The sequence below is a fragment of the Nyctibius grandis genome, chromosome 4 (genome assembly GCF_013368605.1).
Source record: "Nyctibius grandis isolate bNycGra1 chromosome 4, bNycGra1.pri, whole genome shotgun sequence".
Taxonomy (NCBI): Eukaryota; Metazoa; Chordata; class Aves; order Nyctibiiformes; family Nyctibiidae; genus Nyctibius; species Nyctibius grandis.
In genome coordinates, this window is record NC_090661.1 from 2495883 (window position 1) to 2509905 (window position 14023).

At 36.8% G+C, this 14023-nt stretch overlaps 1 protein-coding gene across 5 annotated transcripts in view; it reads left to right on the forward strand.

The window, feature by feature from the left end:
- LOC137663207 (golgin subfamily B member 1-like) overlaps window positions 1-14023 on the forward strand; it is a 43998-nt gene that overhangs the window by 1193 nt on the left and 28782 nt on the right. For all 5 annotated transcript variants that reach the window (XM_068400141.1, XM_068400145.1, XM_068400144.1 and 2 more), the window contains exons 2-14: window positions 2669-2726; window positions 3386-3529; window positions 4610-4756; window positions 5803-5925; window positions 6588-6755; window positions 7129-7314; window positions 8761-8883; window positions 9079-9192; window positions 10567-10888; window positions 11247-11356; window positions 11739-11856; window positions 12604-12695; window positions 13656-13806. In XM_068400141.1, coding sequence (XP_068256242.1) covers window positions 2682-2726; window positions 3386-3529; window positions 4610-4756; window positions 5803-5925; window positions 6588-6755; window positions 7129-7314; window positions 8761-8883; window positions 9079-9192; window positions 10567-10888; window positions 11247-11356; window positions 11739-11856; window positions 12604-12695; window positions 13656-13806 — 1843 coding nt within the window. In that variant the 5' untranslated portion in view covers window positions 2669-2681. The remainder of the gene's footprint in view (window positions 1-2668; window positions 2727-3385; window positions 3530-4609; window positions 4757-5802; window positions 5926-6587; window positions 6756-7128; window positions 7315-8760; window positions 8884-9078; window positions 9193-10566; window positions 10889-11246; window positions 11357-11738; window positions 11857-12603; window positions 12696-13655; window positions 13807-14023) is intronic.

The following is a 14023-nucleotide window of genomic DNA, read 5'->3' on the forward strand; positions in this document are numbered from 1 at the left end:
ACTCATTTGAGTGTTCTTTGAAGCCATTTTTTATATCAGAATGATTTTGGAGTAGATGGGGGGACAGTTAGACAAACAGGAGTAGTTCTGTGGGAGTCAGTGGACTGTTTGCCTGGGCAGTCATCCAACTAGGTGTTTGTAACAATGCAGTTCAATGTATTACCATGTAGACTGGTCACCCTCAAGCTGTGGGATTTCTGTGACTGATTCAGTATGAGCTGCTGCTGAAATCTGTCCTGTCTGCTGTCGTGTGCTCCTGAGTGCCCCTTGTGCTGGGCCCTGCGGTATCTGACTCGGGAGTAAGTAGACTGGAAACTACCGAGATGAGTAATACATAGTTTTTTTCAGCTGGATTTGGCTGCAGCTAGAGCTGGGACAACAGAATGGACAAGTAGGAAGGCAAAGCTGCCAATGGGACTTTTCTTTTGGTAACATTCTGTTGTGATAGAAGTTGAAAACTCAGTTGTACTTTGAGCATCAGAAGAAACTTGGCTCATAAAATCAAGTGGGCCTTTGTTGTATATCGTGGAGTTTGTGAAAGGTTTGACTATCCTGCCTGTTGTCCTTCAGTGAAGGAGAGATTAACAGAAATGAGTGTGTAGTGGATGGCAAAGAATTGTTGTCAACACAGTAGAACATGCAAGGTGAAGAGCAGGATGAGATTCTAGCAGTGATGAAGCAATGTAAAACCTGAGGGTGAGTGGTTTGAACGTACAGGGGAAAGACAAATTATCTGTCACTGCGAAAACTTCGGAGAGGGTAGCTGCAGATAATTTGGACTCCCTGTTGATGCCTGATAGTGCTACGTCCAGGACGTAGGCCACCAAAGGAAGGAAAATGGTGATAGAAAACTTAACTGAAATCTGTTTAGAGGTGCTGCAAGGAGAAGGAGTCGAGTTGAGTGGTCCAGCATTCAGATTGCAGCTTCGCTGACTTCAGTGCTTTAACTTGCTGTCTGTACTTCAGAAGAAAAGCAAAAAAACAAAAAAAAAAGCACCAGACTTCATGCTGGGTAAGGAAAGTCGGTTCAGTTTCATTTCCCAGCTTGTTTTGGAAAATTCGTTAATATTTAGTGTCCCTGATGTAAACAGAAATATACCAGAAAGTCAGTTAAGGTATTCAGGTAGGAATGCTGGCACATGAAGTAAGCAAAAGTCATTGCATCAGTCAGAGCTGGAAATGAGCTAAAATATTCATAAATCAAATACAAATGCACCACCACCTTACATCTAGTGAGTCATTTTATCCTCTTTGTACCTGGGTAACCCTTTTATTATCTAGAAATGAGCTTTTCGCTGAGAACAGATTTGATGTTATGGCTCTGGAGGAGTTATGAGAGGAGTTTTACTTACAAGTTCTGTAATTCCCGTCCCCAAGCCTGTGGCTCATTTGTTCATTTTAATGTTAGAAAAGATTCTTAACATAATCCAGTTTGGCCTCGTAGATAATGTAGGCCATAGATTGCAGTCTGTGATTCCTGGGTTTAGCTTTGAAATGATAAACAGCTTGAAAAGCAGCCTCTGCTGTCGTTCTGCATACTTTTTAAGATAAGCTATGTGCTAATGTTTATTGTAAACTCTTTTTCCAAATTCAGGACTGATCTGAGTATGCATATTTCAAAAGGCTGTAATACAGATTAGAAAGGACAGGTGATTTTCCTCTGGATGTTGCTAGTTGAGAGTGAAGATTACTAAACAGATACAGCTTCTCTTCTCACTTCATGAAGAATGTGAAGTGAGATATGTGAAATACCACATGTGAAATACCATCCAGAGGCCGAGCAAGATATGTTAGTCTGCTCTTCAGGTTGTATCTCCAAGACACAATTTGGAATTTACTGCATGGGCTGTTTTCTAGACTTTGTCCATTTTTTTTCCTCAACCGAGTTTGTCACTATTATTCAGTAAAGGTCTTAACGTCTGAGCTGCCTTGTGCCTACACGATCTTCAGGATTTTGCTTTTCAAAACCTTGTTGTAGCCTCTACTTGTGTTTATTCGGAAGCTACAGCCTTCTATGATCAGAAACTGTAATTATGTGTGGTACTTTGGTGCCATTTGGAAATTTGTGGTCCCTGATTTTGAGCTGAAGCACCAAGGAGCCCTCGCAGTCTGGGGTTTCCGATGCAGGCGTTTTATACGCTGATCAGTGACCTCAAGGGTTGCAACACTCGTATTTTTCAGACATGCAGCAGTAGCACAGCAGCTAAACCAGTTTGATGTTCTTTAAAGGTTTAAGCCTTTGTGTATGATTTTCTAGAAATATGCATTGATATAATCCCTGTTGCATTGCAGTGGCAGGCGGTGTTTAAGGTCAGGTTAAATATTAGCAAACTATATGTGGTTTGTATCTTCTATTTATATGTGAGAGAAGCAACTATGCTGAATGATACTTTATGGCATTTTTTAAAGACTACTTTGGATTACTTTTGATAGTTTTGACATTTTACTAACTAGCAGTTTTTAGAAAAGGCATATTATGCATATTTTATACATAATTTCATTATTTCTCAACAACTAGTAATGCGGTGGAGATCAGAGGTGCTGTCAGAATTGAACAGATTAGTTTCAAGCATTTTACAGTGAAATATGCTGAGAGAAGTACCATTTAATTAAAGTTATCTGAGAATCACTGATACTTACTGTGGTATTATTTTATTTCTTTTCGTAGCCGTCGTGAAACTATGTGGAAATGGGGTAGTGGAAATGATTCTCCTTCCAAAACAGTAGTAAGTATTGAATTACTATTAAAATAATGTTTTCTTAAGAATTTCTGATGTAGAGAATCTTTAATTAATGATATAGTAATCGTATGTATTTGCTCTTTCGTAAATAAGTTGCTTAACTAGTTTTACCATGACTCATTTTCAGACTCTGAAAGTCAGGTTGGGTTCTTGCTTCCTGTGTACTTGGTATTTAATCTCTTGTGCGTGACACAGCTGCTTTATTCCTCTTCACTATGCTTATCTTGCTTTAAGAAAACATCTGTAGGAATTACATAAGCTTTATCCAAAGTATATTTTTTGTGTGTAGTATGTTCAATATCAATATTTTATTGCCACTAGGTTCACTAACTGGTTGTTACAATGCAAATCCAGTAAATGAGGAAATTCAGTTTTAGATACCTAGGATGCTTTGATGGTTTTGCTGTATTTCAAACTAATATTCCTAAACCAGTTTCTAAGATTTATAATTTCATGTGTCTATCAAACTTGCTAAAAACAGTCTGGTGTAGGTACATATGGTATATTTAAGGTTTAGTATTGCATTCTAATAAGATTTGCTGAATGTTTTAAAAAAACCCAAACAAACACCAACTGAAGGCTTTTTACAGAAGCAGTATTGTCTGCACCATTTTTTTTGTTCTAAGTATACTTAATGTCTGAAGGCTGCAGGCTTGCAAGATGCAAGAAGCATGTCGGTGACAGATCTGACTGAACAGCTGACAAGTACTGAACAACTGGTAACACAGCTAAAGGAGCTTGTCAGAGAGAAGGATGCTGAGCTTCGAAATAAAGATCTACAGTTAAAGGTACCATATGTGTATTCTTGTCAAAAAGACTGTTAAAAAAACCCCTTCAGTCCATATATCATGAGCTGTTTTTGTAGATCCAGGCTTATAGTCAGTTTTAGCAACAGTAGGAACACAAGAAGCTTGGTCACAATTAGCTGTTCCAGTTCCTGGACATTACTGCTTATTGCCAGTGTGTCTTCTGTTCCAAATTTGTAACTGGGTTTGGGTGTTACACAGGCAACATGTGTTCCTTGCATGAGCAGATGCATTTAATAATTGCAAGGGACAGACTGACTGTCCGAGAGCTAGAGATGGATGGTCATGTTAGACTAAATATGGAGGAAAATACCATCCAAATTGTTACTGGACATTTAGTGAGATGCCAGCTTACCTCAAACTGAATTTTTGTAGATAATTTTTTTGTTTCTCCTTCCATGATAATTGTCTTTTTGTTGTGTAATGATCTTAATATTAATGGTAATATATATTACCCTCTGCTTTTGACTGGCATTAGGAAGGAAGGAACTAGAAAGAATTTATATCTAATATCCTGAAGACTTCTGTGGGCTTGTTCTTTCCTCTGTTGTTTTTTAAACAGTCATAAGGTTGGTTTGTTCCTGCAAGAGACTATTTTTACACTTTAAAAAAAATATCTTCTGTGGACACTAACAGCCAAGTGTTAAAATATTGAATTTTCTAAAACTCATTGTAAATTATGTCATCTCTTCAAAAAAAATGGAAGATGCTTTTATAGTATAATGAAGGTGTCAGTCTTTTTGCATCCAAAAAAAAAAATTAACTCTTCTTGTTAAAAAATCAAGCCCTGAATTTGTATTGCTATCAAAAAATAGGAAAATCTCTAACATTATAATGCCCTGAATTCTATGCAATAATAATAACCATGTGCAGAAAGTTTAAATAATGAAAGGAAGGTTGTTCATATATGCAGGCCTGTTGCACGTGACATTATTACATCTCTCCAGGGGAAAGATATTTTTGGTAATCACTTTAGATTTCTTTTTTTTTTTTAATGGAAGAATTGAAGGATGCAGTTGTTCATGTAGCTAATTTAGTCCTCCATGACTTTGATGTTTGTAGGAGGAGAAGGAATCTGCTGATGCCAAACTTTCCAAGTTGAAGCTGCAAAACAAAGCCAAGGTTGCATCATTAACCTCACAACTGGAAGAACTTAAGAAACAGTTATCAGTATCAGGAGGCTTAGAGGCAAAAGCAGAACAAAAAAAGGTAAGTGTCCTTACATTTTAAAGCAGACATCATTTCTGTAAGGCTGTGGACAGTTTTGCATGCTGGACTCAAATGTGGAACTGAAGTTCAGATTTTGCACTTGAGTCAGGTTAGGATCAGGGTAGACTGGGTGCTGTCAGTCCATCTGTGTATTTCTATTTCATTCTTTTATCTTTCTACAGACATTTAGAAAATTGTACGTTCCTTTCAAATTGTTTTAGTAAAAAAATTCTTGCTGAACTTTATCTTATTAGCAGCTCGAACTTTGTCCTTGGTAGCAAAATGTAAATTAAATGTAGGGATGTCTTATTTAAGTGACCAGTGTTTTACTGTTAATAAAGATTCTCAGATCAGTTTTTAGTAGCGCAGTTGTGTGAGAAGACTTGTATTTCTTCGAAATAGCACATTTTGACTTCATACAGCTTCTAAAATAACTGTAGGGAGGCTTTACTATTTCTAGGGCATTTGTTTTTTAAAAGTATGCTGAAAGGCAACAGAAGCAGATCAGTTTGTTGAAGTCCCTAGATGTCCTAGGGACATGCAGTGTTTATGCTTCTGGTCTGTTTTGCTAATAAGACATATTCTTAGCAATTGCACTTGGTTTCTTTTGTAATGGCAAATAGTTTCTATAATCCAGTAGTTATACCTACTGAAATTCTGATTGGAGACATTGTGCTTAGGAACAGTTTAAATGACACTATTTTCCCTGCAATAGTCCTTTTTTCCCCTCAGAGTTATATGGACTACACTTGCCAGGTTATATGGGTTACAGTGGCCAGAGGAAATGAACGCCCTTATCGCATGCTCCAGTCCACTTTGCAGTAATCGTTATCATTATTAATTTAAATACAAAGATTTTTACAAGCTTGATACAAATTCTGTGCCTGATTTGTCTAGCTTCTACATGGCGTATGTAATATATAAGAGAACTGAAACACAAACCATGAGTAAAGCCCACTTTTTCTCACCAGTATTATCTGAGTACACAGAGGTACAGAAGTCAAGCGTTATCTATTTATGGAATGCAAAACTCCCTGTTTTTGCAGGCATCAAAAGATGGCGACCAGGAAAACGCTGCAGCAAATCGTGGGAAAATATTAGTACTGAGAAGGAGAATTGAAGAACTAGAATCCCAGATCACACAAAAAAATGAAGAATTACAAAAAAAGGTGGTGTTTTATATGACGCTAAGTGTGCGGTTTTTCACATTTGTGGTGTAGGATTATGTTTAAATATATTTCTGTAAATATATATTTAAATATATGTTATGTTACTAAACAGATATTCTGAGAGTTTTCTGTTGAGTGGACAGAGAGGGTTATATGCTACAACCTGCCTGAGCCAACGCAGTGAGAATTCCTTCATTGTGTCTTCAGTGAGCAGTGAATCCTCAAGCATGCTTTTGTAGTCATTTGAAAATGAATGGAATAGGATACACAAATAGGAACTTTGTGGGTTAATGTTATATTGAAATCTTGTATTTTGAACAAAAATGCTGCTTTGCTTCAGTTTTTCTGGTTGCAAAAAATAAGTCATAACAGGAAGAAAAGGAGGCAAGTGGGGATTTCATGTTACGGTTTGTAGCTGTTCTGTGCAGTGATGTGTTTTGTGGACATGACTGTTGATTGTGGAAAGTGGCAGGAATGTGAATGCTGCAGAATTTCGGGGAGTAAGGCTCAGTAATTAACGATTACAGTTAAAATTGAACCAGGTTGTAAATGTGATTGTAATTTTTCAGTACCCTAAAACAGACAATAATAATTAAACTGTTCTTCTGTGCTGTAGATGGTGGAAGTATAGCTTACAAGCAGTGCTGCCTTTTCATTTTCAGAGCGTTGAACTGGAGGCCCAGCGCTGTCGTGGGGCTGAAATGGATGCCATGCTGGCAGAGAAAGAAAAGAAGTTAGCTGAAAGAGATGCCTATATCATCGATTTACAGACAGCGTGTGGATCAAGTGGGGTTGCCAGTGAAATACTCTTGCCCAATGAAGAATTGAAGGTATATTAGCAGCTCAAATATAAAATCTCCATAGAGGTTTCAAGGAATCAGCGAATTCTGATGTGTTGTACGGTGGATCCTTCTCTGAAGCACAAATCCTCTGCAGTTATTCATGTGAATAAAAATTCTTTACTGATTATTTTAATTTATGTTCGTAGATCTGTATGTATTTACTTCTTTGGTCAGTATTATTAATGTGTATTAGGATCGACTTCAGAATCTGCTGACAAATTTCATTCGAATTAAAACCAAAGCTGAAGTTCTAGTTTAATGTTGCTTTAACTGAGGGAAGGGCTAGGAGGTGGCTTCATGATGGTTGCTATCTTTTTTCTGGGTCCATTCTTCTAATTGTCTTTTGGTTTGCATTCTAAAGAATCAGCTGGCTGTTAAAGAGTCATCACTACAAAGCATGCAGATTCTAGTTCAGAACCTTACCAAGAAGGTTGGAGACAGTGAAGAAAAATGTAGCTTGTTCCAGGAACAGATTGAGAGTCTTAAAAATATTCAGAACAAAGAAAGAGAACGTTTCCAAGGAAAAGAAGCTACATATATGGAAAATGTAAGTAAACACACGGGAAAAATATTTACATTCTTTGGTGGAAGAAGTGGTGTTTTGGCTGTAGTGTTTCTGTCTTAATAGTTAAGAAATGCCATTTTTAATTTTGGATGGTTCTTGAGTAAAGATCTATATGGTGATCAGATGAAATGAGAATAACAAAGCAGTAGATGGTTTGTGCTGGTGATAATTGAAGTTGAAAGTTTTGTGCAAGAAAGGAGTTTAAGGATGCGGCTGGTGTTTGGGCACAGAGGAGCTAGTGTGTAACAGAGTGAGATGAGTTGTGCAGAATTCTCGGTGAAGAACCTCCAAACATCTCTTTCCTGTAGCACTACATCTGGAGGTGCAAAAAGGCACACGTGCAGTGGCTGGTAGTGGTTTTGGATGACGGTAATCGTTCTTGGCACAAATGGCTGTTTGGTGGATCACTCACTTGTGCTGTGAGCTGTCTGGCACACATCTGGTATGAGAGCATGGAAAAAAATGTGTTTTCCTCCTGGCTGAAAAATAGCTGAAGAAGTTTGGTGTGCTTAATGGGAAACTTTTCTAGAAGTTAGCAGCTGATTAACAGGCCAAGACACACCACAACAACAACAACAACAACTTTGTTAAAGAACACTTTAAAAAAAAAGTGGAGGTGATGTTACCAGGCTCTTCCAGCTCCCTTGGAAGCTAAATCTCACATTTGAATGTGTTCTACCATGTATGAAACTATTAATCTCAGTATTTCCCACATGGTTTGATGCCTGAGTTTATTTTATCTGTAACAAAAATGCTACTTTTGATCCTGAACATGACTACACCTGTTCAGTAGCACATGGGGAATTAGTTTTGATAAAGGAAAGAAAGAAAAAGACAAACAGTTGAGACTGTAAAAGCCATTTTGGTGAGCACAGTATCATCACTCAAATATAAATCTGGGTAGAACTTTATGTGAATTTATTCACAATATCATTAGTGAGATTCCAAAAGTTATATCCAGTTCTTACAGCTTTTATAAGATAGCTAACAAAGGCACGTTGGAGGTAGAATACAAGTTTTTGAGGAGGAGGCAGCTAGGTTTCAAAACTGTTGTTTGGGCTTAATTGATAGCAGCTTGCTGGAAATGGGTGTGATCAGTGTAATCTCTTAGAAATTTTAAGTCTCAGAACAACAGCATCCAAAAGAGAAAGGTAAAGATCTGTGATATTAAACAAAAATGAATGGTACCATGCTTCTCATTTCAAGTTTGTTGTTGTGGAATTGAGACAAATTTTATGGAAGTTGGAGGTTTATCTGCATGCACCACTGATGTCAGTAATCACTGGCTGATTACTACATTTACTGTTAAGTGGAAGCAAAATTGAGACTTAAGATAGAATACATTATCTTGCTGTACCTTTAGACATAATTCAGTGTCTACTATATCTTTGTGGGCTGGTTTCATATGTACTTTGTATGTGTTTTTAGGTACGTGTGCTTCAAAATATTATCCATGAAAAGGAAAAGGAACTAGAAGCACAGAGAGAAAAGCATGAGCAGGAGCTCTTTAAATTGGCTGCTAAATCTGATGCAAGTGCTGACTTAGAACAGGTATGTTGCTTTGGAAACTCAAAAGCTTGCTTTGATTTAGTGAGACATGGGAATTTGGAATCATGTGGTTACTAACCTCTGTAGTCCAGTTCAGATGTCTGGTTGGGAAAATAAAGAGAAGTCTGTCTCTTCTGACAATTTTAACTTTTATTGATTGCTTGATTTTTGTTTGTTGTTTTTTTGTTTTCCTGGTAGCTACTAAAGGCCTTGAAACAGAAGCTCCATGAAAAGGAAGAAGTCATGCTGGGAAGGACACAGGTGATAGATGTCTTGCAAAAAGAATTGGATGCCAAGGACCAGCAATTGAAAGTAAGAAATAACATACGTGCACAGCTAAACTGATCAGGACAAATACAAGTTGAAAAAGCTGTTTGGTTGTGCACAGAAGATAATTTTGCATAACGTATTTAGGCAGTTCTCTGGGAGGCTTTGACATGTGCTAATAATGCAACCATAGTTGCAACCATTTGTGCAAACAAATATTAATTCCAGGTAGGAAATTAACTTAAAGGAGAGGTGAAGTCCGTAAAATATAAAACTGTCAGCTCTCATCCATAGTTTGTCTTGATTCATTCTGGGAACTTGCCATGGAGGGAAGACTTTTACTGTCAAAAGATTTCAGCTTCTCTAATTAGAGACTGCAGTGAGCCCCAAAACTGAGGCTTGTTTTTTGCCCACCCAAAGAGAGTGTTTTGCTAACTGTGTGCCTCGCTTTTGCTGTATTTCTACTGATTGCAAAAGCTATGCCTAATCAAGGTTCTTTGTGCTTAAGCACCTAGCATGAGCTCTGATTGTAGCCTTTGAGTGCTGCTGCTTCAGTTCAACAGTGTAGAAAAAGGACTTTGCAGTCTCTCAGGCTTTTGGGACTTTGCTGTGAAACAGACACATTACAGCCTGTCTGAGGTGCCAGGTTCAGCATTTTAGCTATACTATTTCCAATAAATTTTCCACTTACCAAGAGGGCTACCAGGATCAAAATCTTACTAGAAATAGTTTCAGCTCTGTTCCCGGGTGGATGTCTTGCTCAGGTGGTTAAGGAGCGAGGTGTTGGAGCGAGTCCAGAGGAGGGCGACCAAGCTGGGGAAGGGTCTGGAGGGTCTGACCTATGAGGAACGGCTGAAGGAGCTGGGGTTGTTTAGCCTGGAGAAGAGAAGGCTCAGAGGTGACCTTAGTGCAGTCTACAACTACCTGAAGGGAGGTTGTAGCGGGGTGGGAGTTGGCCTCTTCTCCCAGGCAGCTAGCGATAGGACAAGAGGACACAGCCTCAGGCTTGGCCAGGGGAGATTCAGGTTGGACATTAGGAAGCATTTCTTCTCAGCAAGGGTCATTAGCCATTGGAAGGGGCTGCCCAGGGAGGTGGTGGAGTCACCACCCCTGGAGGTGTTTAAGACTGGACATGGCACTTAGTGCCCTGGTCTAGTTGCCATGGTGGTGTCAGTGCAATGGTTGGACTCGATGATCCCAGAGGGCTCTTCCAACCTGATTTTGTGATTTTGTGATTCTGTCTCGGAAAGTCGGAGCTAAGTAACTTTTGTAGCACAGCCAGGTTACCAACAGTAGCACCGATTTCTGATTATAATGTATGTAGGAATACAGATATAATATTTGTCAGTGGTTCTAAAAATACTTTGCATTGAAATATAAAGGTGTGTTTTGTTTTTTTTTTTTTAATTTTTTTTACAGGAGATAAATGAAAACCTGAAACGTCTTCTGTCTGAAAAAGAAAACCTCCAGTCTAAACTGGACGCTGAGAAACATGTAATGCGAGCCCAGTTAAGAGACATGATGGAGAAACATGAGCATGAAATGACAAAAGTTAAGGAGAAATATAATGCTGAACTGCATGAAATTCAAGAGAAACATGAAACTGAGCTGCAAGAGAAAGATCAGGCCCTGTTTCAGCTTCAGAAACAAGTGGCAGAATTAAGTGGTAGTGGACAGACTAACTCAGAAGAAGTTAGAGATCTGGAGTCTATAACCCAAGAGAAGGTGGAAGATTTAGAAGGTATCCTATTTAAACTGTTGTTACATATGAAGGGTTCCTTTGCCCCAGACTGTGATGTATTGTGTGGCAATTTCATACCTCCTGCAAGTAGAACTACATTAAAATTGGTGGAAGAGTTATTGCCACACTAATTAAAAAGTATTTGTCCTCAAATACTATAATAATGAGGGTTGTAGGAATACCAATATAATTGCATGAACTGTAAATTTCTCATTACGTTTCTTATCATTATGTTTTTCTTGAAATGCAGTTGTCTTGTGTAAGTGTATAAGTTGCAGTTGCTAAAGGAATTAAACACGGGTCTTGTATTAATAATCTTTCTAGAGTTTTAAATACTTTTTTGTGTCTTGTTTCTTAGTACAAGTGAAATTGAAAACAGAAGAGGCCAGCAAATCTGAAGCAAAGTTTCTGAAAATGAAGGCTTGGTCTAAATCAAGAATCAAACAACTAGAGGATGAACTAAAAAAAGTATGTGTAATTTTGTTTAATAGTCCATGCCTGTTTAAAAAACTACTGTGCTTGGAGATTTGACTGAAAAATTAAAATATGGGGTAAATAGAATATTAAAATAATTTACTTAAAGTATCTTTATATGTGAATTAATGTGTAGAAATTGAATGGAAATAAAATGTTGACACAGGATTAAATTTCAACAAAAAATAGTACAAACTGGTGTTACCAGCATTCAGGAGTAAATTTGTTAGAGATTAGCTAGTTTATTGCACTTTCAAATATTGGAAAAACAGCTATTCTAAATATTACAGGAAAATCTGAAAAAAGTTGCATTGACTTTGCTGTGTTTCTGGAGTTTTGGGGCATTTGAAAAACTCATAACTATTTTTTCTTTCAGTTTTCATTGAAGAATAATGATGTATCTGCCTTAAACAATCGTGTTTCAGAATTAGAAATTGAAAATGAAGAACTACAGTCAAAACTGCAATCGTTACATGATATCAGAACTCAAAATGGTAAAAAAAAAAAAAGGATTTTTTTTTTGCAGATGATTCAAAGTAAAGAGACAAAGATAAATGAACTTTCTCATTTTCATTTTCAAAGTGTATTTTTTTTTAAAAATAGATTCTGAAGTAACTTCGTGCAACTTTGATCAATAACATACAGGACTTAAATCAGAGTTAAAGCTCAGCTTTTCCTTCCCTAAATCTACCTGTGCATAATTCTTGTTGCATTTAGGCTTAGGCAGAATATGTGTAAACTTTTCGAGGAAGTGAAATAGGCATCTTCTTAAGAGGGGAAAATGAGAACAAAAATATTTGGAAAATTTCTCAGAGTATATACAATAAACTTTTGAGACCAGTGAGTTTCAAATAAAGTAAGAATTAGCTCAAATATTTTTCTTTCATAGGGATTTGAGAGAGAATTTTTGCTTTAAACCTCAGCAAGTTTTAAGTATAGTTCTGTGAGAGATTTTTCTGTTTCACCTTGTGTTATTTTCTCTGATATCCTTTCTGTAAATGGAAAACAGTAGAATTTTCAGTTGACCAGTCTGCATTGTTAGCAGGTTAGATTTAAAGCACTCATCAATATTTAATAATTAAGAAGTCAGTTTCTTGGGTAGATGAGTAACACAACCCAACAGAGGTCTTCTAACTGAAATGAATTATCTCAATTTTCATTTTCAACCTTTCTTTTAAATTTTTATTGATCTCTCTCTTAGTTTTGTGTCCCAATGAACCAAATTTATTATGTTTTTGTAGAAGAATTGCTGACTAAGCTGGAAGTCTATGAAGAGCAGCAAAGGAAGTTGCAAGCTGATCTTGACCAAGTTACAAAGAGGGCAGCTTCACAGGTGAACTTTCAAATTGATTTGTATGAGTTACTGATTAACTCAAACAGTGCTAATTAGACTTTGAAAAGTGTGTTAGCTGGATTTTGGAGCTGAAAGTTAGTTTAGTGATCTATGGAATTGTCAATGTCAGTAGCTGTTCAGTTGTATGACAAGCTGACAGGTTTTGAATTACTTAAAAAGATTGATTTCTACTTATGTTTCTCCCTACCTTAAATTACATTTTTCCAAGCAGTTTACTATTTATTTAGTTACATTTAACATGAGCCATCAAAGTGTGGCTCTTATTTCATATACAATATGAATAGCTTTCAGAAGGAAATAATAGCTGTAACCTTGAGAAATGTACAGGTCCAGATAAGAAAATGAGAAGACTCAGAAAAAACTGCTAAAGGGCTTTAGATGGATTAACAGTATACATTAATCACAGCAACTTTGTGCAGCCCTAGCAGCAAAGCTAGTTTGAATCAGTTAATTATATCTTGCTAAAAAAGAATTGTTTTTTCCAAATTTTGTGGAGAAGTTGAGTTTTCTTTGGTAAAATCTTAAAATAGTTTTTATTTTGATGGGAATGCAGAAACATTTTTATTCTGTTCATGGGAAAAAAGTTAACAGAGATTTGTTATCCCACATAAAGACAGTTGAATATTGCTTTACTTTGAAACATTGCTAAGATGAAAATGTGCAACAAAAATATTTTGGTTAAAAAAGCCATTTTTCGTTTAAAGATATTTCAGATTAAAAGTGCAACTGGCAGTAGCATTTTTGATATTTTACGAAGCGGTGAGGCTTAATTTTACATAATCTACAACAGCAGTTATCACTTTCATATATTTTTATTTATGCAGAGTGGTGAATTATAACGGATTGTTTTCTCTGTGAATGGTGTGCCAGCTTAAAATGTTGTTTACATTTGCAGTGGGATTTGGTAAATATATTTTCATGTGCAATTTCTCTTGTTAGGCCAGTGAATCGGGTAGTGTGGATGAATTGCAGAGTCAGCTCTTGGAATGGCAAGAAAATGTACAAGGGTCAGAGGAGTCCCATGATCAAGTCAGAGAAGAGAAGTCTGCTATGGCCTTGAGAATGGCTCAGATTGAGGAGGAGAGAGAAGGTGAATTGTTTTATTTACGATAATTTTATCATATTTATACATGACAGAGATAGATATCTCTGTTTGATAGCACACCACCAAGACTCATTTCTGTAGTCATGAGACTTGTATAGCTAATGATGTTGCTTAAATTTGCAGTTTCTACTTTTTCCTATTTCTGTTTTTCATACATTCATCTTTTTTGTATCATTTTTATGAGTAGATGTGCTTGTTCTGT